Source organism: Vidua macroura, chromosome 5 (genome assembly GCF_024509145.1).
Source record: "Vidua macroura isolate BioBank_ID:100142 chromosome 5, ASM2450914v1, whole genome shotgun sequence".
Classification (NCBI taxonomy): Eukaryota; Metazoa; Chordata; class Aves; order Passeriformes; family Viduidae; genus Vidua; species Vidua macroura.
Genome location: NC_071575.1, coordinates 23,225,410 through 23,252,855, shown reverse-complemented (window position 1 = coordinate 23,252,855; position 27,446 = coordinate 23,225,410). Strand labels below are relative to the sequence as shown.

The 27,446-nt window shown below is 44.4% G+C and overlaps 1 protein-coding gene across 1 annotated transcript; it reads right to left on the bottom strand.

The window, feature by feature from the left end:
* Nucleotides 1-15,588: 15,588 nt before the first annotated feature.
* Nucleotides 15,589-24,176, bottom strand: CKAP4 (cytoskeleton associated protein 4). The gene is made up of 2 exons (XM_053978399.1): nucleotides 23,067-24,176; nucleotides 15,589-18,630 (listed from the first exon to the last, which is right to left on the bottom strand). The coding sequence occupies exons 1-2, from the start codon at nucleotides 23,406-23,408 to the stop codon at nucleotides 17,299-17,301; spliced, it is 1,674 nt and encodes a 557-aa protein (XP_053834374.1). The 5' UTR covers nucleotides 23,409-24,176; the 3' UTR covers nucleotides 15,589-17,298.
* Nucleotides 24,177-27,446: the final 3,270 nt, after the last annotated feature.

Sequence of the window (27,446 nt, the reverse complement as noted above, 5' to 3'; positions counted from 1 at the left end):
TGCATTGAAACCACAGTCAGTCACACTTGAACAACCCCAAGAAGACAACACAGATCTTAGGATCCAGTCCCAACCCACCAGGGAGAAGCAAGGCAACACATTGATGCCACCAGCTTGCCTGTGTCAATGCAAAGTGCCCGACATTTTGGGCAATATTAGCTGTAAGAAACAGCCACCCTCCCCAGCAAGTCCACAGAGGTTTGAGGAGATGCCTTCATCTCCCCTATGATCTATGGCCAATCAGAAAATCTGGCCCAGGGCCTAAAAACACTTTTAAACTTGTGTCTCCTTATCTCTCCTAAAGAACTAGAATACTCTTCCCTGCCTCCCAAGAATTATGCAGAAATAAATCTTCTTGGATCTGCAGAATGCTTTGCTGACACTAATTGTATTATAAGAAAGAAACAGATTTATTTTTAATGGAACAGGACAGTAATTTTCAAAGAGCATGTTTGAAGGTCTGTTACTAAGATGAAAAAAGTACTCAAATTTAATAAGAGGAGCAGCATGACCTCTGCATACTTACCATTGCTTTAGCAAGACCAAATCCTTCTCACTTTACCTCAGCTTGTGCTAATCTCTGTCAGGGCTCCACACACAGGAGCCTTTGCCAGCACTGAAGCTTGTGAAGATGAGACCAGTTATGCTGCCTAGAGTAAACCAGATGCTGCTGTAAAACAGATGGAAATTACTTATCTTCTCCCTCCATGTGCATCCCCCCTCATCATTATACTGTCTGAAGTCTTGTCTCTCATCCTTCTGTTCCTTTCCCTCAGTCCCCAGCCCAGAGTCACTTGTTGGGATAGATACAGCAGGCTTGTTGAGGACAAGAACTCTTAGAACTTAGACACAAGGCTCAAAACCTATGTTCCATCAGGGTTTTCATCACCTTTCTGCCCTGGCTTGATAAAAAAGAAGGGTTTCACCTTTCATCCCTGTGTAGGTGCCCAGCTGGCACCTACAAGTATGGCAGGGGTATTCCAAGGAGATGAAGGGGTGTCATTGCCCAGCTCTCACTGGTTTTACACCAAATGACACACATCTTCTGCTCTGTGTCACTGTGGCATGAGCTCTTGAATCTGCTTGATTCTTGCCAGTGGTAGTGACAGAGAAAGAGAAAAATTAAGAGCTGGATCATCAGGAAAAGTGAGCATAGTAAGGGACACATTCATTTTTAAATGGGTGAATTCTCCCAGGACACCATCTCTCCTCCAATTTTCAGCTCCACTGGAAATACGTAGATCAAATGTCCAACAGAGGGAAATGAATTGGCTGAGGTTGTAACTTTACACACACATTCTTTGGAGAAATACAATAGCTAGATTTCTAAGATTTCGACCTGATCATTGCAATGATGATATTCAAGAAAAGAGAAAGGAAGGAAGGTGCTTCTTGCCACAGCTTTTTCTCATGTGATCTCTGGTTACTGTTGATGAAAGAGAAGAAACCTGCTTTGCTTTAGAAAGCGAAGCAGACCTTTTCTGTAGCACCACCAAGTGGTTGATCATCCCTGGAAAAAATCTGTCTGCAAAACCAGCCTCAGCAGTACCTCACAGCAACATTTTCCAGCTACTTTACAGTCTTGTGAGTGGTAAATATGATTTTCTGTCTGTAAACCTGGATGTAAATTGGGATTGGCATCACTGAAGCTGGCCAGAGTGTGGGTGAAGACAGTATTAGGTGTGGCACTCAAAGTTGTCAGGAGAAGACTGACAAAACCTTAATGCTTATCTGGTTTTTGTGTGGATCAGCAGATGTCTTGAGCTGTGAAAATCAGGACTGGAATGTATTAGGACTGTTACGGCCACAGAATGAGAGACAGGTCTTTCTTTGAGAGCTTTTTTCACTGGGAAATGGTATCAGGAATCAGTGCTAGGCAAGATGGTGTAATGTCTTTTTTAACAGAATTTACTTTTCTTCTCCTGAAAAAAAAAATCTGTGTGACTTTATAAATCAGATTGGAACAACTATGAAGGGTGTATGATCACAAATAAATATGGGGGCCGATTCCTGGTGCCATGAAAGACTGCTGGTGTAAAATTGCGCTTTGCCAGTGGTAAGTGATCAGTGAAACTCCTTCATATGTCATAAGTTGTTGCTGCTCTACCTTCAGGGTTGCTACTCAAGGAGGGCTCCTTTGCCTTGAGTCTTCTTCTGATGGAGAGAGGCCTGTAACAGCTTGATTGCTCAGGCTCACCCCCACTACAAAGAGACTTCCAAGCAAAGGGGTTGCCGGATGTCCCTTGTAAAGCCTGGCTCCCAACACGGTCCTCAGGAGCAAAGTAGCATCTGCCTTAGGAGCCCAAGCCACTGGCATTGTCCTGGTCACAGTTTTTTTTTTTTTGAACTCACAAATCTGACTCATGGAAAGACTAAAAGTACTGCTCCTGGAACCAGATCATCAGGCTGCATCTGTGTAAAACGGATTTCAGCAAGTTTGAATGCAGGAGCAAAACCTTTGTGTCTGTGGTGATTAGCCTTAGCAAGGCACGTGGTGTAATTCTTCTCTCAGCTATCATGTGCTCCTTTAATTGCTGTGTTCATCAGTTGTAGGTATCATTAGGTCTCAGCCAATGATCCCCACTCATTTTCTGGTCAAAAAGCAGGATACTGAGACTTATGTTCATCACTGACCTTGTGCAGTGCCACAGCAGCATTAGCTCCCTTCTACCTCCAGGAATGGCAGGGACCAAAGGTATCTCTGCCCTTCACAGGGGCTGCCCAAGTGAAAAGAGCCCCAGGAGGAATAAAAGGCCACCTTCTTCTGTACCAGCAAATGCTTCTGTAATTAAAAAAGCAGGTGCTCGGTGGCCATTCTGTTTGCCTGCCTACAAACTTGCAACACAGCCAGAGATGCCTGAGGTGCCGCTGTTTGGAAAAGAAGCAGCAGGACTCAACATTCCTAATGACAGAGATATGCTTTCAAAAATACATTTCTTAGCATGACAGGCAAAGATAAAAGGGACCTGAGGTGAAGCTTTGCACAGCCCTGTTTCAAAAACAGCGGCTGCCAGTGGTATGATTATTGGACTCATCCTCCAGTACAATACTGCAGACAAATAATGGGAATATTTTTATTTGAAGAGAAGAACCAACAGACCAGGACCCATCATAAGCAGGCTTCTGAGAGCTCAGTGTGTATTTCAGAGGAGGTGATTATGCGTAGTTGCCAGTGTTCAGGAGCAGTGGCTATTCAGCACTCCTGAAAAGAAGGGCAGATTGATCCTGAGGGAAGATAGATAAATTGAGGCAAAACACATGGCAAAGTCTAATTTCCAAGGTATTATTATAATCATTAATAACTCTTTGTACTTGTGCATATGTGTCCATGATATACCAAACAGCAGCATGCATATATAAATATATAAAAAAATAATATCTAGGTACCCATCTTTATGTACATATGCAAGCTCACATTGCTTTGACAGCTATAGTAGGAATCCTGTCAACACTAACTATCAGTGTTAAAAGCCCTTTTATGTTTATCTTGATGCTTGAGAATCTAAAAGTCAAAGTCCACTAGGAGTTGAAATATTGTTCCTGTATAACTTTAAAAATATAACCGCAGCAGAGCACAGCACTGTGTTCAAACTGAAGTCAAGCTGACAGTATTAGTACAGAGCTGGACACTGCATTGTAGCTCTGGCCATCTGCATGCACACTACACTTAAAATGGAAAAAGGCCTCTGGGGAAAATGAACCAAATTCACCGTATGTACAAGCACGCGTGATCCTTTGAGGTCTGTGGAATGCATTTGTTTACACCGGTAATGGATTTAATCCAGAGACTGATGTTCTTTATGAGACCTCACTTTTCTTTGTTTTTATGCCAGTGTAATTCCACTTTGTTAGGAATATAAGTGTTTATATAAGTGGTGAAAATTTTTATTTTTGCTTTTCAGCACAGATGGTGGATGACAGCTTTCATAGCCTGTTTCCTTTCCTAACCTACTGTAATTTTTCTGCAGGTGCTGTTCCCCTGATTTTTCACATGTACTTCAGATTTGCATAGTCTCAGACAGAAGGCAACCAGGTGTTCAGTGCCCACATCCAGTACCTGCTCCTTAGAGTGAATGGTTTTCCCCAGTGCATATCCCATTCCAGATGCTAATGATTGCCACGTTGCCTTCCCCAGCATTTCCCTCCTGCCACTGTGAAAACCACCACCATTCCAGACAGGAAGGGCTGCCTCCCCCAGAAATTCATTAATACTGCTTGTTAATTGCCTGAAGACTGGAGACAGAGGGGTTTCACATGCATGAGGCATCCCTTCTCTTCCTTGTGGGTTGGCTCGATAACCTGATTTTCCCTGGAGAAACAGCTTGCAGTTAATAACATGGGCCATATCAATAAAACTAGGTACAAAATAATAGAGTACAGATAGCAGGCAGCATTGTAGAGCATCAGAGCCAAAGTAAAGGGCTTCATATTTAGCAGCCAGGAGTGTAGACCATAATGAAGATAATCTGAACTCTCCCTTTGATGCAGTTAGCAAAAGTATGCGTCTATCCCTGCCTCTTTTACTGTCAGACTTTGTGTCTCTGGACTTAACTTTGCACTAAGTGCCACCAAATGCAATTCCCTTTTCTTAAGCTTTTTAGCTTTTACATTCTTGAAGATCAGTGGCAGAATAGGTGAACAGATTTGCACTGTTGACTTTATACAGCCTACTTAAAAGAGACCAGGGCAGAAAAGGCTACCTAAGCATCACACTGAGGGTGTGGTAGGAGAGGTTAAAGTATAAGCTGCCTTTCCTAAAAGCCTGTGCTCTCACCAACTGATGTAATTTCCCCTGATAGCTCGAGCATTAGCCCTCTCCTCCGTTTAAAAAACGAGTCCCCGAGGAGCCTAAATTAAAGATGCCGGTACAAAAGTGCAGGGCCTGACCTCTCGCAGCTGCACCGGGGCTAATACTGATTCATTGTGCTGCTCCGTGTTACAGTCCAAGGGCACAACAAGGGGCAGGGAAGGGCTCCGGAGGCATTTCAGGCTCCTGGTTAGCTCATTCATAGACACCTGGTGTCCCTCCTCCTCCTCACGCTTCGGTGCATCCCACCCCTATTGTATAGCAAATCCACTCCTTTAGAGATCTGAGCTGCTTGGGCTGGACAAAGACCAAAATTAAATCCGCAGCTGCCCAGGAAGAGGCTTTCTCTGTCAGGGGTTATTATAGAGGATATCTGATGAGAGAGCAGAGCGGGGAACTCCCTTCGCCTCTGTCAGTTCCAGTTAGAGGTTTGCATGGATGCGTTCGTACATGTTTTTCTTGCTTCATGTAAACAGCACAGGCCCCTCTGTAGATGGTGTGGACTGTCGTGCCTCCACTGACCCAGTTTAGCTCCAGAGCTTTGAGAGGTATGTGACCTGCTGCACTCACCACGTTTGGCTGGACAGCACTCTGTTTGCTGCTTCCAAGAAAAGCTCAGTGTCATGGAGCAGTGAGGCCAAAATACCCCATGGCAGCTCCTTCACCTTCAATGAAGTTGCATCAAGGGTAAATTTGAATTGACAAAGGCCAGCTCCTATTCTCACTTACCCTAGAGAGAACCTGGAATTGCACCATTAGTGCCCAGGGAGTTATTTTGGATCTACAAGGGCACAAGCACGAGCAGAATCTGGCACCGAGTTAAAAGAGAAAAAAAAAAAAAAAAAAGTTTATGCCAAACAGGAACAGCAGCAGGTGACACATATAGGCTGTATAGTCCCAAGTTCTGAAAGGAAATAGAAAACCTTTGTGGTTACTAAATATGTTTTATTCTTGAATCCCCTGTAGAACTGATCAGTCCCACAGCTTATAAAAACAGATGCAACAGGTGTTAGTTTGAAGACTTCTGTGCTTCATGTTAAGGGCATTCATGAAAAGTTTATGTTCAGTGAAACCAGGAGGAGAAAGTGGGATTACTGTGGAAAAAATTCTGCCCAGCTACACTAGAGAACATCTGGAGACGTTGACCAGGGGAATTTAAATCTACATCTCAAATCTTTGCATATCTGATCACCATTCCTGCTATCTCTGTCTAAATAGCCTCATGCTGGCAACCTGACCTATTTAGTTGGTGGCTGCTCCTTCTGTTCTCTACATCTCATTTCCTTCTGTTCTCTATATCTCATTTCTTTCAGGGTAATGAGGATGAGTGTTGTTATCTGATTTTCTCTTGATATCCTTCTTTAATCTGATGTGTTTCCTGTGTTTCCTTTGGGCACATCAACCTACATTGCAGCCCTTTAAGACAACCAAAGACAAGGCGCTGCCTTGGGACTGACTAGCCAGGCTGCAGCATGGGCGTGTGAGCATTATGTGAAGAACAAGATATGGAGCTGAGAGTGGGATTTCACAGCTACAGGGAGGAATTGGGTGACTGAATGCCATTAAGGTTGCAGTGAGGTTTGACAACCTTGCTCTTCCTGGCTGCCTTTGAAAAAGTCTCAGCAGAAAGCTGCAGCCTAAATCTTGCATGAAGCAAGAGACAAGGTTACTCCCACAGGAGGGAGTTCTGCTCATTGCTATTGCAGTAGCTGAGCTGAGCTGGATGCTGTGAAAGGATCCCCTGGCACAACTCTCATTATCCTATATAAAGGAATATAAGGAAAAATTAGGAGAATTTTAGGCGTTGTCAGAAGATATTATCAAAGCGTTGAAGATCTGTCCCAATCTGTACAGGCAAATCAGCTAGAAAGGTAACTGGATTTGGGAAGACTTGTACATGTTTATTCAGAAAGCTTGGTCAACAGAAGCTGGCCTCCCTATGTATTGCTAGGGCAGCAAACAGGAAATTCTGCCCCACTTTGAGAACTCTATGGCATTTGGGAAGCAAGAGACAGTTAATCAACATGTCTAGCTCAAAGACAGGCACCGCCAGACCTGTTCTACCCAACATCTTCAGCAATAGTTCTTGACTTATTATGGATTGTTTTTTACCTTTAAAGTCCATTTATACTGTCAGAGTGGTGAGAGAGGGCTCTGATCTCAACAAAACAAGCTGCAGAATTAGGGGTTCAGCAATACACCTTGTCCTAAGGGTGCCACAGCTTTCCTTTGCCATCTGCTGCAAAGACAGTGAAGGAGGGTCAGCAAGCAGTGGTGAAGCTCTGCACCCTGGTGTCCCCAAGTGCCCTGGGAAGGTGTCCCACACAGCTGACAGACATTAAACATCCTGACACAATAACAGCATCATAACAATGTGCTGTTTTCTTCTCCCTTGTAAGTAGGAAGAGTTGCTTTGATAAGTAAACACCCTACTTTAAAATGGTTTCATTTCAACTTCGAAAAGAGTAAGTAAAGTTGAACTGCCTTGAAATACATATTTGTTTTTACTAAATGCAAAAAAAAGGAGCAGGAGAATGCTGGGCAAGAACAAACAGACCCCACAGATCCCTACCAAGAGTTGTTACAAAGCAGAGTAATATTAAGATTCTCCACAAGTGCAGGACTCATATCAAAGAAAACATTTTAAATAAATTTCCTGATAGAACCTACATTAGAGATCTGCAAAAACACCCAAACTTTTCCTTGATAACTGCACAGGAGACTCACAAATACAGCCACACAGAGGTTTCATTGTCAGAAATGTGCAAATAAGATCAAAATGTACAAGAAAACTTTGAGCTACACCTAAAATGTTGCTGTTATTTTTGAAAGCAGGTTAATTGGTGGTCTTGAGCCTTTCACTGCACTTAGGATCTTTTCCCAGAGGGAATTTTCTTTAACTGCAAGGACTCACTCTACCACATGTACTGGAAACAATGTGAGAAAAGGACTTCTTCCAGTGGTAAAAGGATTTCAGCAAGCACATTGATGAGGAATGTCTGGGATTTAAATACAGGGAAACCCTGTATTTGATTCCTGGTACAGCCTGGAACAGAGGGAGATGTAACAAGGCAACTTAAAAAAAAAAAAAAGAAAAGAGAAAAAAAAAAAAGTCTTAATTACAAACATGTGTAAAGCATAAGGCAAGAAAAAGAAAACAGAGAAAGAATGGCAAGGATCCCGTGGCAAAGTGACCGGTGGTGAGCTGTCATGCCCAAAGCCACAGGATGAGGCCCACAGCATTTACTGCTCACTGGAAGTAATTTTTCAAGTCAAGGAGCAATACTTCTCCAACATAAATGAAAAATTCCAGTCAGCAGAGGGTAACTGAAGCCCTCTTAAAACAAAAGTATAATTGAAGAGAGACTAATAAATCACCCAGTTACTAGATTTTTTTCATTTGTAGTGAAGAACTCCTCTCTCAGACCTGGTCCCTGTGTCAATCCCATCCCTGTGTTATTAACAAAGCACTTCAGGATGTGTTTATCTTTACTCAGTACAAACTTCAGAGAGACCTAAGCACTTTGAATTGGAAGTCAGAATTTTGGCTAGGAGTTTTGACTTGCTGCTGGGAGATTTAGCTGCTAGCCTGAGCCCTCAAGCTTCTCTTTGCCTGTATAAACCCATAGTAATTCCCTGCTTCTGCTTTCTGGAATGCAAGCTGGGAGAGAGGGAAAGAAAGAAGCTCCTCTGGGTTCCTCTGCCCAAATCTGTAGTTAACCCCATGTCCAATGCTTTTGCCCAAATGCTTTAGGTATAAAGGAAATTTGGGCTCACAGTCAAGGTACAGTGTGGCTGAACCCTCAAAACTCTCTTCCCTTTGGCAGGCAGCAGTACTGAGGTGAGCAGGATTCACCTGGCAATGGGCATTTCCATGTTGTGCTCTTGATTCCTTTTTGCAGGAATCAGGTGCTGATCTCTAGACTCAGCCATCATCCCAATACAAATTTATCTCTCAGATTCTGTCCAGGAAATGTTGAAATCAGGGCTGCCTCTAAATAGTTCAGGCAAAAATGCAAACACTGAACTTCACTCACTACAGTAGATCTTTTCTCAATTCTTTTTTGCCAATGCAAGAAAGCACACCTAGTCTTGAACGTGGGTTGTGCTGTGAAGTCTGTAAGAACTTAGATTTATTTCATTGCTTTTCAGGAGGAGGAGCACTTTTTGTTAAGGTGACATGAAAAAAATTGAAAGGATCAATAAACAGCACTCCAAAAACTCTTTTTAATAGATGTGCTTCTTTTTATAGTTCAAATACTTTCACAAACAGGGATTTAGCTCTGTGCAACCATTTGAAACAGAAGCTCTGTTGCTGAATTAATTTTATTGGTAAAGTAGTAAATTATACCAGTTCTAATGAATGTGAAACATTAAACCTGAGGAAACTGAAGAGCTTTGTGAAGGCAAGTGAAAGCAAATCAGGATCTGAACAAAGGACAAAGTAGTAGGGCTCTTGGATAGATTCAGCCTTTACTCCAGCTGTTTGAGGTTTGGGGCAGACCTGGCTCACGAGCCACGATAAGCAAGAGAGTCAGCACGTGTGCTGCAAGGGGCAAGTCCCAAAGACGTCATATGAGACACACAATTTCTGCTAAAAGTACTTGCAGATCATCCACGACAACAGCAAGATTACAGGTCAGTAGTAATCCTCCAAACCACATGAGAATGCAACCCCTCACCCTACCCTTGGTGGTTCTTGTGGACTTTGGGGAAAATACACTAATTCTAGGCAGTTAAAACATGTGATTCCTGTCTTGCATTTATGGTGCTACCAGCACTTCTGGAGCACTTAGTTACAATGCTTAAAGTCCTTGATCTGACTTCTTGACTTGAACCAAAAACTAATTTTAAGGGTTATATTTAACAAATAACACCACTATCTATTACCAACTTCATTATAAGTATTCCTTACCCATACCAAAAGAATGGAAAGAAGAAAGAGGAGATTCTTTGCCTTGGGAAGATTCATAAACAAATAAAGGTCCCCAAACACTGGAAAATATATAATGGGGCTGGAGGCTGGAAAGCAGCAGGTATCTATTTTTTTTGGTGGTGCTTCACCTTCCCCTTTCCCTGTGCCACGCACACACTACTCCAATGACTATGGAAGTCAACAAAGAAGGATCTATGTCCATAGGCCTTGGATCATGTCCCATGAAAAATGTAATTCTACAAGAGACAGGAGAGGATGCAGAAATACTTGAGAGTTAACACTATAAAAATGTCACAGGTGCCATGGTTGCCACCAGCCGTGTGGACTGGTGGCTGTCTCTGCTGTGTGCCTCACTGCTTTAGCACGCCTCCTCTCTGTCCCTCTCTGTCCCTCTCTGTCTCTGTCTGTTCTTTGGTTGCTCAGCTCCTTTGGGCAGGTGCTCTGGGGTCTGACTGCACAGTGGATGGAAGGAGCAGTACACAAAGGACAGTTGTAGCCTGCATCCTCACTTCCTACAGCTCCACAGCTTAGTTTTTCCCCATGGAAAAACTACCAGATAACCCAAATGTGCTTGTGTGGTAATACACTCAGAAGGGTCTACAACGTCTCCCAGACTGATTTAATCAAAGGAGGTTCTTCTGAAACCAAAAGAGGCCAGGAGGAGTCACCCTGCTATCTCTACAGCTGCTGTGGCTTTAAACCCACAGTGACTTAGGGGGTACAGGGCTTTTTCCAGTATTGTCTGTGGTGTCCCCAAACTGCAGTCACTGAGAGGCCGTGACATTCTTTTGGGATGCCATAATGCACTTTGATCACTGAATGCATTCAACTAAAGAGGTATTTTGCATGGCTCTAAGAAGTTATTTTCACCTCAGGTAATTATATGTAAGGATTTAGACTCTGGCAAACCTTAATTATCCTTCCATCAATCTCAAGGTCACAAAAGCTTAGTGGGGCTATTATTAGCAATACAAATATCTCCTTTCTGAATGGAAAAGCTGCTCATTTTCTTGCATATCTTATTTTTAAATGTTAAACATATTAGAACCGAGAAACCACCTTGAGAAAGTGGAATCCTCAATGGATGTGCTAAGACCAATACCATCTTCAGACATGAATGTATGATGTTAGAAATCTGGTATGGGGATGAGGCAAAAATTATCAGAATGGGGTACTTGAAGCCCATAAATTAATCCTAAACAATATGCCCTTGGGAGAGTGGTTTGGTGCCCAGAGCATTCCAGTGGACAGGTGCCTAAATAAATCTCCTCATCCAGCACCTGTTTGATCCTCTGGGTTCAAACTGGTGTTATATGCATGGTGTGAGAATAACAACAGCTTCATTCACTCAGGGCACACATTCAGGTCATTCAATGTCCCTTTGTTTCTAACTCTGAGGTCTGTGATGGCATCTCTAAAAGCATTAGCTGAACATGTACCAGGTAGCTGCTCTGAAATTCTAGGCAGCTGGAAACAACAGCATGGAGAAGGCTGTCCCTCAGTGAAGAGCCTCGTGGTGAGCATTGAGCTATCTACTTTGTTCATCTTTTGAACAGAAATAGCTAATAAACGTGCCCTGAGGCCCAGCCTGCCTCCCCAACACCGCAAACCATATCTGCTTAATCCATAAGCCATATAAGCCAGTGCTACCTTCTCTGATCATGTTCTTATGCTGCTGTGTCCAGACCCTGAGAAGGGATCCTGAAAAAGGAGAGCCTTGCTCAGGATGGGAAGATTTGTTAGCTATTAGGTGTTCTGGTAAGCAACTCTGATGCACTCATAGGAAAGGAGAGGATTATTTGAACTTGAGGAGTTGGAAACCATTGTTGGGTATATGACACATTTTCTATGTGGCTTTGGGTGAAGTGCTTTGGCCTGAATTTTGTACCACGAAAGAAAAAAAACTACTGACTTGAGTGGGATCTGGATCAGGACCCTTGTCACTCTGTGTAAGTTTCCTATCTGGGTGGAAATTTTCTTTTGACCACACTGTTTCAATTTACATACTTTGCACACTCAGCAGAGGTTGTCCAAGAAAAGCTTCCCAGGCTGAGCAGACTAGAGGTTGTCTGCTGCCCTTCTCAGGCCTCTGGCTCACAGCAACACCACCTTGCAGGTTGGATGTCACTCCCCTGCAAAAGCTTTTTGAGTTTCCAGGGCAGGGAACTACTTGTCAGTAAGGTTTTTCTGGCCTGAGTGACACCAAAGTGTGAACTATTCAAACACACTCTGAGAACTGCAAAGTTTTTGTTTGACCTGCCACTGACAAGGATATAAATTCCTATGTTTAGATCACGTCTCTTGCAGTGCTGTCTCTAAACAAGTAACTCTTCAGTGGCTCTCATCTTAAGGCATAGTTTTGCTTGTGATTTCAGATTTTTACTGTAAATCAATTAAAATCTAAGCATAATATTCTGTATCCCCCTACTATGTATATATAGTTGGAAAAATTGGTGAAAAGGGAGAAGTGAGGGAAAAAGAAAAAATTGTCAGAACTTTGAAAGTCAGAGCAGTAAAAAAACTCAAAAGTTTCAAGGCAACCCTGATTCTTTCTCCACCTGTTATGTTTTCCATCCTTGCTCATAACTCTAGGATTCCATCCCAACCCCAACCTAAGCAGTATTGACAGGAAAGGATTATCCACTGGAATTTGACATATTTACATCTAGAGAGTGCCAAAGCAAAGTCTTTCTGAGTGGAACAAAACTGCCCTTATTTGAACTAGCTTCTTCCTCTAGAATTGCAGATGAACACCAGGGTGAGGCGCAGGAGTTAATTGTGTAATTAGTGTTTCCTCAAAACTATTTTTTTTTTTCTAAAGAGGATATGCAGTAAAATAAGAAATTGCTTATTTGGCTTTTTTTCCTCTCACAGTGAAATAGAAATCACTTGAGAAAAGATTTGTCCTTGTGATGCTAAGCACAGCATCTAGTAACATCATCTTGGAAAAGATTTTGAGATGTACTATTTGCAAATCTGTGGCAGCCAAGGGACACCTGCTCCATAAGCAAAAAAAAAAAAGCAGAATTCAGGGATCTCTTTGTTTGAGGTCTAGCAAGCTACAACTGTGATGCTGTATTAACTCTGAATAGCTCTGGGGTTTAGTATTTGCATTATAAATGCAGGAATTACTGAGTTCTGCTCACATAAAGAGATTTCCAAGTTCTTTCACTTTCCGAGTGCATGAGCAAGCACAGACTCTGGCGAAATTACATTATCTTGGGAGCTTGCAGTGGATTGTATACTAGAGACTCTGGCAAGGTTTTCCTATGTGAACAAGGACAAAATACACTTTTTGTTTTGGTGTCCAAGGCAGAATTGCCCTTTGAGCATCCCTGGTCAGCATTAGACTAAGTGGGTTCTTGGCAAAGGAATCACGTTGTTTGCTGTTTGACCTCATGCCAAGATTTACAAATAGGTGTCCAAAAAGTCCTGATTGTAAATATTCTGAACATGTCTGATATTGGTGAATATCTGCTTTTGGCTGGTAGAGGATGACAATGACTAAAATGCATGCAGGAAGGCCAGGGTAGCAATAATGTACGACTACTCAGAGGACCAATAGGGATTAGCATCTCACAGTGCTAAGTATTACAGAGAATTGATATTAAACCCAAAAGAGCCACAGCTTCCCCCTCCCTAAACATGTATAAACCAAGCAGGTGATGACACGACAAATGAGCCAGGCACCAGTTATTAGCAAAATGGCAAAACTGGACAGAACAAGTGGCAGTTGCTTCTAGAGTCAGCCCCGCAGTGGATGAAGGATTTTTCAGGGCGGTGGTAGCACAGGAGAGCATTTAACAGGGCACACGGGCCGGTGCCGCGGCAGGACCTGGGGAGGGGAGGCGGGGGGCACCTGGCGTCTGTCTTTTGCCAGCTAGATGCTCCAGGACATGTTCCGGCCCCTGCCCCCGGAGGGAATTCCAGCGGCCCGGACGGGCGGACGGACGGACGGACGGGCTGGCGCAGAGCTCGGCCCGCGCCGCTGCCGTGCCGCTGCCACCGGGGGGCGCCCGGCGCCACCGCCCAGCTCCGCGCCCTCAGCCCCGGCGGGCGGGGAGGGCTCGTTCTTCCCTTCCTTCCTCCTTCCCCTTCCATCCTCCCTTCCCCTCCGCTTGTCGATGTCTAAACAGCCCCGTCTGTTCCAGCTCTTCTACAACATCTCGCCTCCCATCATCGCCGTTGTTCTCTTGGGGAGACGCTCCAGCTCAGCCACTCCTGTCCTGCAGTGCTCCAAACTGGACAGAGAGGCACCCTTGGCAGTGCCCAGCCAAGCAGAAGGTCCACACTGGATGTTTTTTGGCTGCTGGGGTGTTTGTACATCTCAGACAGACTTCTTTTCCCCTAGTCATTTCACCTCTCTGCAGCTTTGTTTATGGTACCAGCTGAGCTATGTCAAAAAAGGTAGTAAAGCCACTGAATCACTAATCCATGCTTTAATGAAACTTCCAACACATGCATTTAGACCACCAGATGCCCTTCTCAGTAATTTAGCTCAAGGCAGTGGTTGAATTCCCACTGGGAGAAGTCCCTGCAGCAACCCAAGATTTATCTCCATCACATTTTTCCAGCGTAGCTATTTAGGCAAGCCCTTTCAAGAGTGATCAAGTCCACAGTGCCTCAGTGTAATGGTTTCTCCATTTATGAGAGACGAAAATGAAGGCAAGTGTTAATGAACAGGCCCAATCAATACCCCATCAATCAGCTAAGACAATTTATGTGGAAATTTGTTACTGTAACAGCATGTTACTGATGAACTCCCAGCAGAATAAGGAACACTGGCAACAGTCTGTCTTGCTTAAAGACCTTCTCCACTGCTTTATTACAAAGTTGAATAATGACAGTAAAGAGCAGAATTAGGTCTGTATGTGGTCTGTGAGTATTTATGAGGAAATTAGGAAATGTTTGTATTGGATGAAAATGTCAAACCAGACATAAAAGCTGAGCCACCAGTCTGCCAAGGGATCCTTGTCTCTGTGCCTGCTTTCAAACATTTTATTATTTACAGAGAATTATTATTCTCATTTAGTGAGATAAATAATTTCAATAGTTTGCCATAAAAATTCAGTACTAGAAGTGTAATTAGTAATTCTTTGTTTAATCTTTGAGATCAAATACAGCCCAGCTGCACTGCTGGCTTTAAAACAGCTGAAGTTCCAACATCATGCAGCTACTATAAAGTCACTGCATGCTGTCAGCCAGCTTGCTGCCAACTTGGGGTTATCTCAAATATCTTTAGACAGAAGGGCTTGGGTGCTCACCTGCTTTGTCAAGCACATGTAGTTTAATTAAAAAGTTATTACCTATTTCTGTGACTTTGGCCTCAAGAATTGCCAGGATATGATGATGCCTATACTCCTGAAATTACCCTTTCCCAAACTTTTGAAAGGCAGATATCCATCATGAGAATGGTATCAGTTGATGGGCCTTACAATCCAGCATTCCAAGCTAAGCAAAAGGAACGACCACTGTAGAAATATCACACAGGTTCTTTCTGCACATTATTTCTGTACTACAAGCCTTGGGCATTGAGGAAGTCTTAGAGAGGCCTTGCTGGCAGTGTCTGGCACAGAACTCATTTATGGCACAGATCAGGTATTTCACACTTTATGATCACCTTCCCAGGCTCCTGAGTCTGCTGGTCAACAGCAACACCTTGATGTGACTCAAACCCTGCTGCTTCCATAGCAGGCAAAAGTTCCTCAACATATCCCTGTGGAAGCTGAGAACAAGTACAAAGCTGCAGCACATCTGGTACTTCCCCAAGCACTTCCCTGTACCCCACTGGAAGCACCCTGGGAAACACAACAATAATCAAGCAGCAATCAAAAAAAAAAAAAAGTGCAAAGAATATTCCAAATGTTTATTATGTATTAAAAATACTGCAAATAAGCCATACAGTTCATTTCACAGTAACCTAAACAACATTGTTCAAGAACTTGAGAAGTCAACAAAGAACAGTGCAGTTCCAACAGTGACAACAGTTACCTTAATGCCATGGCTCCCTCTTTCTCTGACAGCAATTCTTTCCTGTTTACAGTGGAACAACACTGGATATGGTTCAGTATCCTATTTACCTAGGAGAACTCCTTTTCACCTGTGCTGTTCCTATTTCTGGGAGATGCTATTTCTAGGAATTTTTCATCTAATATAGTCGAGGATCTGTCTGGTCCAAGCTGAGGGGGGCATGATGCCCACCGCCTATTTCCAAGGTAACCACATGCAGACTTCTTTACCAATTATTTGGATGAAGTTCAAAAGTAAACTTGAAAAGGAGGGATATTAGAAATCCTTTCCAAAAAGACAGAAAACCAAAGAAGCTCCACGAGTAAGTGATTTTTAAAAGACCATCTATAGAATTATGACACTTCTTCCTCACTCTCCTAGAGGAGGTCTCCTAGAAGGATCCTTTGTTACCAATGCCCCAGCCAGACACCTGGTGACAAAAATAGTGACAAGAATCAGGCACCGAGTCCTGAATACATAACAAGAGTTCAGGTCACTGTCAGCTATGTGAAAATCTGGAAATGTATATACCATAGAAGCAATTCTGCTGATTTCATGGTGATTTTCCCTCTTGTGTGTTTTGGAGTGTATTATTGCTGTTGTTAGCATGCTTGTTATATATGGAACACAACAGGTGCAATTTTGGTCCTTCCCTTTCCTCAAATTTGCGACGACTTTTACAGAAAAATCCCTTATCAAAGACCAAATTAGATCTTTCCAAGGAAGATACAGCCTAATCATGTAAACAGTCTAAAAATATGATAAAAATATTACTGTACCCTCTTGAAATTAATCCCATCCTTCAGATGTCCCTCCTAAGCACTGATCTTCTGCACCAGCAGCCGAAGATGCTGGCAAAGAAGCCTGTGATCACAAAGAATGAATCTCCTAGGCCTTAGCCCCAGGCAGTGCCACTTACCTCAGACTTTGTTAGTTCCTTGGTACAGATTAAGGTCTCACAGAAATACACTACAGCTCAGCTGACCCTTGGTGAACTGACCACACATCTGAGTCCCAAACTACAGAAACATAGATGAGGTGCTCCACACCTGCTCCACTCTTAAGTTCACCAGAGTGAACAGTTTAAAATAGCATGTAGTTTTGCTTCTTAAACCAAAACATACCAGTAAAATCCTCAGTGAGTGCTTTGGGTACCAGAACAGCTGTAGCCCTTCTTTGTGGGATATCTATAGTGTCAGTGTGAAACACCTTCATGCCATTAAATATGTGCCCATTCTAATGAGGCTGTAGTTATACCACTACACTTAACAGTGGTACAACTTCATAGAGAAGATGAGCCCTTAAGAAACTCAACCCCCAACTAAACTTGTGTTTTCTTAAAACAAAATTTAGGGAAAAGAAAAAACCAAACAACAAAAACTCCAAAAACACTACATGGAAATAAAGGAAATAAGCAGAACTGTCTCTATTATTAAAGTATTCTTATTCTCTTTGGAGGTATCAAATTGCTTTTTAAAAGAGTAAAAAACAGGGCATACAAAACCTATTCCCCTTAACCCATTATTTGCCCAAGGAGCAGCACTGCCTAAATATTTTCATGTATTTTTTCTACTTTCACAAACAACCTTTCCAGATCATTTCTCAGGTCATCCACTGAGCTCTTCACAGACTCCAAGCTGTTCTCATTATTTTCAATTTTCACTGAATAGGCAACTAAACTATCCACTGCAGTTCTTAGCATTTTCAAATCGGAATCGACCTGGCTAACAGAAGATCTCAGTTCATCTACAGAGCCTTCCATAGAAGAAAACTTTTCAAGGTAACCTTGAGAATGTGTTTGACCTGCCTGAAGATTTTCTTGATCCAACAAAGTACTAATTTGCTTCTGGACATCCTGGAGAGCACCAGAGGATGGCAAGTCACTGATGCTTCTCTTCAAGTTTTCCACGTCGTTGTACAGTGAAGTCTGTGCCTCACCAAGATTTTTCAGAACATCTGTGACTGAAGTTACATCAATATCTGAGAGTCCCTGAAGAGTGGTAATGCTCTGTTCTAGTGTGTTGAGCTTATTCTCATATTCTGCCTCCTTAGAAAGGAAAGATTCCAACTTTTCACTGTTTTGAGCAGCAACAGATGCTAGAGACTCTAGGCTGTCTTCTATGTGGCTCAATCGAGACTCCAGTCCTTCACTGTTCTTCCCAAAAGTTTCTAATACTTTTCTGAAGAGTTCATTATCTTCCCATTTGTTGAGGTTGGCTTTAACTTGCAGTAAATCTTCATCAAGTCTTTTAATGTCACTAGGGAGCTGCATAATAGAATCCTCAGCTCTCAGAACTTTCTCTTGTAAAGCTTTTAATGAAAGGTGTTCAGTGTCCGCAGCCTCTTTGAACTTCTCATGTTCTTGTTTGAGGTTGACTAACTCTTTCACTTCAGTGTACACATCAGACTCCATGGAGTCTATTGTACTCTTCAAGGTCTCTATGTCCTTTTCTTTCGTTTTCATGGATGCTTGCATCTCATCCAAAGCATCTTTTAGCACCTTAATTTCATGTTTATACACATCTGCCTGTTCTAGTGAACCAACCTTTGCTTTCATATTGTTGATTTCATCTTGGCTCCTTTGCTGGACTTCAGTGAATACAGCAATGTTGTCATTTATAGACTTGGTCAGCTCTGTTAATCTCTCTTCCACTGTGTTTTCCAGAGATGTGAAGTCTCGTTCCCTTGCATCCTTCACCATGTGAATGCCATCAGACAAGTCTTTCAAAATTTCATTCTGCAGCTTCTGAAGCACTTCACTGATCCGGTTTATTTCACTCTCCCCTTGTTTAACAGCCTTCTCGCTCACCTCCTGCTTCTGCTGAACAATTTTCATCATGGATTCAAATTCTCCAAATGCGGTTTGAAGAGAACGTACCTAGGCCAGAAATACATGTGGTTAATACCAGTAATTTCACACTTTTTGTCCAAAATCCTTATAGCTCTTGTTACCAGATGACATGATTATGTTGCAATCCTTCATGCCCCATACCTGAAGTGACCCACTGACATACAGATATGGGAGGCACAAAAAAAAACAAGCATCTTGAGCCTTACAGCTCTATAGTACATACACCTTCTGTTAAGGGTCCTTGGCCTCACTGACCCGCCACTCATGATCCAGGAAATCTGTGGCAGTGAAAAAGGAACCCAGTTCTCCAGAGTCTCCATGCAGACTCCTGAACCATCCCTCCCATACAGGATTCCTGGTTCTAAAGACCACAGATCTTTAGAAAAAGGAGGGGGGTGGGGAGGGAACCAAACCAAAAGAATATCTGGCATCAGCTTCTGAATACAGAAAAACTGGGATTATATTTTATCAGCCATGAATACCTGAACAATTCCTGACCATGAAAAAGAAGTTTTGTGGTAGACAAGAAAGAGCAACAAGAAAAATCAGAGGGAGAGGGGAGCTGGGATGGGCCAAGGAATGGAAGTAGTAATGACATTTTGCTGCTCCTAGACACCAACGGAAACACAAGAGATTTTTTTTTGTAAACTATTTTTTAAGATTAGAAAAAAAATTAGGAAGTCTTTAATGTTCTAAATAGTTAGCAGCTTGTTTTTCCCACTCCTGCATACACCCACACACTCGCAGTGAGCAGGGCTCATGTATGTACACACAGAGAACAAAAGCACAGCAGCTGCCAAGAGCCTGCCTTGCATCTAGCTCAGGTTAACAGAAAGTTCCTAACACTGCATCAGGTACACTATTAAACTTCCCAATTACAAAAACTATCTGTACAGCTGGTTTTAGTAGCAGCCCGAGGGAAAAGGTCAAGGAGTGAGGGGCTGCCATGTTCGTTTACTCTCACATTTAAAGGTAAGATCTAGGCAAGGGAAGCACGCATTACTTAATTTTGAGGCCAAGCAGAGCATCAGGCTTAAGACTGTGGATAAACCTTTTTGTGCATGTGTGGGTTGTACTTTCTTAAACTTAGTAAAGCAATCTAAGAACTCCCACTGGCTGCAAGAGGAATCCATCACACAGAAAATACCTCAAGGCTTTGGCAGGATGGCAAGTGCTGAGTAATGCACGTTGCCCTGCCTCACACTACTCCCTGTGTCTGAGGGGTATATTAATCAGCCATGCCACATGGGCTGCCATGTTTACTGATTAGATACACAGCTGGAGGGGTGGTTTTATTCTATAAATAGAAAGAAGTATGTTTTATATGGTTTTAGAAAGAAATATACAGAGCTGCCTTTTTTTTCTTTTCAACTGAAGCAGGCTCCAGCAGTTCCTTCACTCAGAACCTAGACATTATTTTCTAAAGACCTAACAGATATCCTAATTAGAAATTAAGTTATTTCTATGTATTTTTGCAAATCCCTGGCCAAATCCTCCTTAGTTTTCATGAAAGCCTATACTGTGCAAACACTGTAGAGTTTGGCCATGAGACTTGTCTTTGCTTTGACAGATCCCTGCAGTTTGAACAATACCCACTAAGATGACTTCTTTTCTCCCTCTTCAGCAAAAGGGTTTCTAACGCCCTTACATTCCCTACACTTGTATTCTCTAGTGCTCCCATAGGAAATTAGAACTGAGCTACGGGGAAGGGGTGGAGAAGGTAATACTGTCATACACATTGCAGCTGGGCACGAGTCATTTGACTGACTTACCAACCTCATTTTCATTACATCTTAGCTGTCATTCATTCTGATTACTTCCACAGGGAGAAGAGAGCTTTTTCTGTATCACTATAAATGGAGGTCAGAAATCAAACAGGATAACACAGGAAAGTTCTCCTCCCCCTTTTATTACAGCGACACATTTCAACCAAATCACCAGATTCATATTTGCAAGTAACTGTCTTTTTAGTCTAAGAAATTAGAAATAGCCAGAACTCTCCAGAGGGCTGGGTCTCTGCAACTGTATGACTGACAGAGGTGGATCCCACCTCGCACAGGGAAGTACTTTATACCTGCTCCTCCACTGCATTCAGGCAATGTTCATGGTATAAGTTGAAGCTATTTCCCATCTGGGCGAGCCACTTGAAGATCAGAGAGCTCTGATATAATAAAATGGACTGGGGTCTTCAAAATATACCAGCTTCTAATCTGATTTGTCCTAACCAAGAGCCATCAGGACTCAAAGCAATACCCTTGCACAAGAGGGGTAAAAACCCACAGCTTCAAAGCAGTTGGTCTGTGTGTGAACCTTCATGTGAGTTTGCTTCTCTGGCATACATGGCTGGTAAGATTTGAAGCCATAGCCCTTGAAAGGTTTAACAACATAAATAGTACATAAAAATGTATCTCCAGCAAATGACTACTGTTTTCTCTAACTGGTCATACTATCTTGTGTTTAAACACCCAATGACTTTGGCCTCTCTGAGAATGGTGCTATGTTAAAGACTAAACTTCCTTTCTCCTCGATGTGTTAAGCAGATGAGTTTATATAATGCTTACTTCTGACAGAAGCTCTCTGCAGTCAGATGATGAAGGGCAAAGCTACAGCAGCCTGTGCTGATGGCACTCTGCAAGTACAACACAGAATCCTACACCTTTGTGAAGCAGTGAAATACAGCCTGCTCTCCTCTCCCTCAAGTAAATTTCTGTGTCATCAAACCACAGCAAGCAAGACTTCCATGGGTTACATCGAAACCCTGTGATCTCTTTCCCCCACCTTTAACAGCCATCTGCTATGCAAAGGCAAGTCAGTTTCAGTCGTCTTTGAAACCAACTATTTATAAACTTCTGTTATATACTGGTCTCCTAGAATATGTAACACATACTTACGATTTTCTGTAATGACATGGAGATGGGAGGCAGCAAATTGTCCCCATTCCTTTGATTAGAAGGGCTTATACATTGCATGTACATCTGAGTTCTACACTCATGTATTGTAGTTTTACATCTTGCCATTTCGATTTCTTCCTTCTTACAAACAGTCTACAAAAATGGCTTAAAAACCAGTAAAAAGCAACAACTTTGCCAGTTCAAATCATTGTCCTGTCATCAGTGATTTAAAACTAGCTTCAGACACAGTCCTATAGCCCTGAAGTTTACAACTCTTCTCCCCCGCTGACAGGAATTTTCCTTTTACTTCTTGTATGGGACAGGAAACACCAAGACGGACGATATAATCTCCACATGTGGAGGCCACCGTGTTTCTGGAAGCACTGAACAGCCAGAAGATCTCTGCCAGTGCCTGTCCCCCCATTGCCAGCCCAGGCCCAAGCTCGCAGGGAATACAGGGAATCTGAATGGTCTGCCATGCAGAAAGCAGTCAAGCTGAGACAAGAATTTCCTTTTCCTTGATCTGACTCAGTCATAACTTTACATACTGTCTTCCAACCAATTAACCTACTCCCGGGAGAGGCGTTTAATTGTATGTTGATGATGCACAATCACAGATGCCATTTTTAAAGGATTTAGGCACCCTAGGACGTATCCAAGTGGACAGCACTATTTGTGAAAGTATAGCTGGGAGGCTAATAAGGGCCTGAGTGAAAAAAATGAGGGAAGTGATCATTTATTTCACTTCACTTGAGCCACATCCTGTGCCAGCAACTTCACAGCTTTTCCATGGTCCTGGACTGCCGTGGACACTGCGAGTGTCATTCCCTTGGCCAGGGACTGCAGCAGGAACGTGGGAGGCAGGGTACTGCAGCAGTGTTTCTGGCACAGCCTCTGTTGTTCGGTGAAGCTCACATGGATTTTGTTTTCTAGAGCGTGGGGACGCTGAGGCAGGATCCTGCCCCATTCTGACAGCGCTGCCACCCCGTGTCCCTTGGCGTGCACATCTGCCTACTCGACAGGCAGCGACGAGCAGCTCGTTCGCCCCGCTAGGTTAAGTGATTTGCGGGCCTCGAAGATACAGAATTACTGGCACCAGGCTCCTTCGGAACTGCGGGTCCGCACCGCTGCCAACACCTAATGCAGCGTGCGAGCTGCATTCCATAAAATGGCTTCAGGCACAGGCCCTGGAAAGGAGAGCTGGGGGCTGCGGCCACCGTCGCGGGGTCCCGTCCCGCCCCGTCCCGCCCAGCTCTACGCTGCCTGGCAGGGATTTCTCGCTGCTCCGGGGCCACGTTTGCAGGCACGCGGAATGCCCGGACTCCATCTGCCCCTCTAATGGCATGAAAGCATCTTTGAGGGAGCACGGAAGAGGAGGGGAGGCAACGGGAACACGTTCGCTTTCCCGCAAGCCAGGCCATCCGACAGCTGCACAGCTCCTTATTTAAGGGGCGAACCCCCGCGCCCGCCTCCCTGCACGGGTGGCTGCTGCCCCCCGCCCCATCGAGCAGCACCGAGCGCCCCGGCGGTGCCCAGCCCGCCCGCCCCCGGCGGTGCCCGGCGCTGCGCTACCTTCTGCACCACGGTGTCCAGGGTGGCGGCTAACTCCTGCCGCTGCCGGCCGGAGGCCTCCACCTCCCGGGCGCTCCGCCCGACCTCCTCCTGCAGTTGCAGCACGTACCAGCCGGCGGGCAGCGCGGCGCCCAGCACCACCGCGGCGCCCAGCAGCATCGCCCAGCCGCGGCGGGGGCCGGCGCCGGAGCGGCCCCCCCCGCCGGCCCTGCCGCCCCGGCCATGCCCCGCCGCCGCCGGCTTCTTCGCCGGCGGCTCCTCGCCGCCGCCGAGGTGCGCGCTCTTCTCGTTGGCGGCGGGCGGGCTGCCCCCCTTAGTGCCCCGGTGCTTGGCGGCCGACATGGCGGGACGCCGCCGCCGTCGTACGCAGAGCGGGAACAGCGGGAGTGAGCCAGGGAGAGAGGGAGGGAGGATGGAGGGAAGGCGGAGGCGCCGGCCCGGGCAGCGCCACGCTCCCCGCCCCGCCCCGGCCTCCGCCCCGGGGAGCCGCCACGCACACGGGGATGGGCTCCGTCCCTGCCTGGGGGCAAACGTGGCGCAAAGGGCCCAGCCCCGTCCCCAGGGGAGCAAAGGGACCGGAAAGCGGCGGGCGGGGGGGAAGGAAGCCCCGGCCCAGCTCCGCGATCACAGACTCCCGCCCGACCCACTGTGGGGGTCTCGGAGCGAGGAGGGCTCTCCACCCCCGCAGCTCACGGCGCCGGGCGTCCCCCAACCCAGACCGGTCCTTCTGCCAGTTTTTGGCCCCGCTCGTAGTTTTGGTGGTATAACGCGGCAGAATTCTGCCTCAGGCAACTTCTATTTTGCTTGGTTGTCATTTTGGCTGGAATACCTGCAGCAAGCTCCGGAATGACTGAGAGAAAGGCGTGGAGAGAAAGTTATTTTCTCCATCTGCAACCCCTCTCCCCAACCCGTTTCTCGTGCCTGTAGAGCGTAGAGTTGGCTTCGGGCTGGTCCCTGGGGACCCAACAGCTGCTGCCCTGGCTGGCGGGAGCGCTGCAGGCCCCAGGCAAGCCCCTCTCAGGTCACGGACGGCTTTGTCCGAGTCGGAGAGACCGAGAGCTCAGCACCGAGTCTGCCCGCAGAGCCTTTCTGATCTGGCCATGCTTCTTTGCCTCCCCACGCCGACACGAGCCTGCTGCCTTCATCTTCCCCACAGCGCGAGTCCCGGCACAGGACAGGAAAGGAGAGGCTGAGCAGGCCTTCCCCTGTGCCACGGGCTCCAGCTGGAGCTTGAGGCACTGAATGTATCTGTTTCTCTATTTGATTACAGAAAGAAATCAAATTTTGTCTTGGAAAATGTTTTCTTTTCTTGGTCTTTCCTTTGATTACCGTATATTCTTCCTTTACATGTGTATATATATAATTTTTTTTTTTAATTATGTTGAGTATTATGTAGAAACTGAATCGTAAAGTCAGCTGGATCACAGCCCCTGATGTCAGCCTGTCAAATACAGTTCCACCTCTGCCAAGGCTTAGGATGAACTGAACAGTTTAGTCGATACATTATGTTCTAGTAACTACTAGAATGGGTGATAAGAGGAGAATTTATACCGAATTGTCTCAGGTATTTTGTTAGCACAATTCTGTCAAATGCACAGACCTGAGAGGATGTTGGTGTGACTGCAGGTTATGAGCACCACAACAGAAGTTACTGCCCTGACCCTAACAAGTAACAGAGAGCTTGCTTGGGGCCAGGAGGTTGTCTTAAATATATCCCAGAGGTGGCTGAAGCTAGTATGAGGAGGCTTGCCCTAAAGCAGGTGAGGAACCCTCAGAATAATCCATCTTCCTCAATACGATGAGAGTAGAAATCTTCAGCAGCAAACAAAGCACCCTAGGAAAGCCACCACAGAAGTTTCCACCGTGAACATCTAGCTACAGCCTTAGTTGTCTCACACTTTATGAGAAGGGGATATCAGATTTCTATTTAGGAAAGGCCTAGAAAGGCTAGGATTTGTAGCAGTACCCTAAGACCCAGGATTTTAGCTCTGAAGCCATTTATTTCAGAGTTTACTATAAGAACTGAGCTATATGGACTTCACTAGAGAGAATAATCACGAGGATCATCAATGCTAAGTATCAAGGGATGTTTCAGGGAGCAAGGTAGCATAGGTACTATGTCACTATTTCTTTTTTTCTCACTTGGTAGTGACAAGGAAAATGTTAGCAATATGCTACCTAAAGATTTTGCTCACTACAGAACCAATTCAAGTTATTTCTGACGAAGAGTACCATTCTACAAATAGCTTTTTGTTGTATTTGACACTGTGAGTCAAACTCTTATTTCCTTTGTACAGAAAGACCAATTACTAGTGCTGAGGGGAGTATGCATTAGGAATTTGCTGAGTTGGTAAAGTTGCTAGACACTGCAGACTGGCATGGTTGGGGAAGCTACTGACATACCATTTTCTCTCAGAAGTGTCAATACTCTGCTTTGCCTTTGAATTTGAAGAAAAATACTTCAGTGGGGAGAAGTAGCAACCCTGTTTGCCTCTCACAAGACTTATTTCTCCTTGGAATACAGGAAACGCCACAGAAGAATAAGCTGAGAAAGCATCCTTACACCTGCCTTGTAGTCTTTCTGTCTTGACACTGAGCCTATTATCAAATCTGGGCCTGATGATCTCAGTCAACCCAGAGTCTTAACATCCATCTGTTAGCACTAAAGCAAATCTGCCTGGCTCAGTTTATTAGGATTAGGGAAAAATGTCTTGTGACTTTAGTTATGTTCTCAACTTAGTTGTCATGGGCCCTGGCATAAACTGTAGCACGCCTTGCCCTTTCCCTCTCCTCCCACGCTAACCGTGAGTTAGCCACATACTGGGACATTTCTGGCCCATGGAGCCAAATGTAGCTGCACATCTTACCCACTCAGTAGCTGCCTTGCTGTTTGCTGAATAAAGCAGAGCATTAATTATAGGCTTTACTGTCTTTGCCAGTTTTACTGGTAGCAGTAAGGAAGGTTATGAGCCAACTTGCTGCAAACAGTGAGCACAAACTAGTCCTTCATTTCAATTAACAGTGTTTCTGTAGTCAAAGGCTAAGAGTTAAAGTTGACTTGAGACACTAGTCAAAATTCCAAATGTGCACCTTTGTGTGGTTTAACTCCACCTAGGAAATAAGCACCACAGTTACTCTCTCACACCACATATCCCCAGTGGGATGAGGGAGAGAATCAGAAGGTAAAAGTGAGAAAACTTGCGAGTTGAGATAAAAGAAGTTTAATAATTGAAAAAAAACATTAAAATAATATTAAACTGTAATAAAAATGAAAATAACAAAGGGGTAAATAAAAGCCAAGAAAGACAAGTGAAGCAAATGAAAACAATTTCTCATCAGCAAGTGACTGATGGCCAGCCAGTCCCCCAGCTGTGCCCCTGCACCAACCTTCCCACCGTTTTATTGCTGACCCTGATGCCTTATGGTATGGAATATTCCCTGGGTCAGTGGGGTCAGCTATCCTGGCTGTGTCCTCTCCCAACTTCTTGTACACCTTCCTCCTGGCTGATGAGGTGGGGTGGGAGGCAGAAAAGGCTTTGACTCAGTGTAAGCACTGGTCACCAGTAACTAAAGCATCCCTGTGTTATCAACACTGTTTGCAAAACAAATCCAAAACACACCCTTTGCCAGCTACTAGGAAGAAAATTAACTCTATCCCAGCCAAATCCAAGACATACATGCATGTGCTATATAAGACACAAGGACATTGATCTTGTTAATCGAGCAGAACAAATTTAAAGGCTGTACAATTATTTTCTGGCTGACATTGGGGACACCAGAAAGTGAGAAAAGAGTATAATTTCTCTGTGGAGAAAATCTCTCCAGTAGGTAATCTACTTCAAGATCCATACAGTGGCCTATAGCTTCAGTGCCTCTGGATCAGGAAAGAATTGAAACCAAAAAGAAGAGGAAGTGCTGAGTACTGCAGTGTCTAACTTATTCTTGGCTTTTGGAGCAGAATCTCAAAGCATGTCCTTGGTGCCTCAGCTATATATGACAGATGTACATCTCTGATATGGTAGATAGATAGATAGATAGATAGATAGATAGATAGATAGATAGATAGATAGAGCTATGCACTTAAGAATGGGCTCTAAAACAGCTGGTGGGCTTGTGAGAGAAGAACACTGCTATAGCTGAAAAAAAAAAATTGTTTTAAAGCCATCCCTTTCTGGAATCCCATCTCTCACTCCATGATTTAGGTGGAGAAACTTTTAGGCTGAGATACTTTCCCCCTGAAGTTATCTTTTATATCAGTATTTAGAAGCTACCTCACTTGGTGAGGCTGACCCCTTTCCCTCCCTTGTGCAAGCTAGGCCACTGAGCAGCACAGGTTTCCACAAGTGCCAGTCCACAGAGACACAAGATGGACCCTGAATC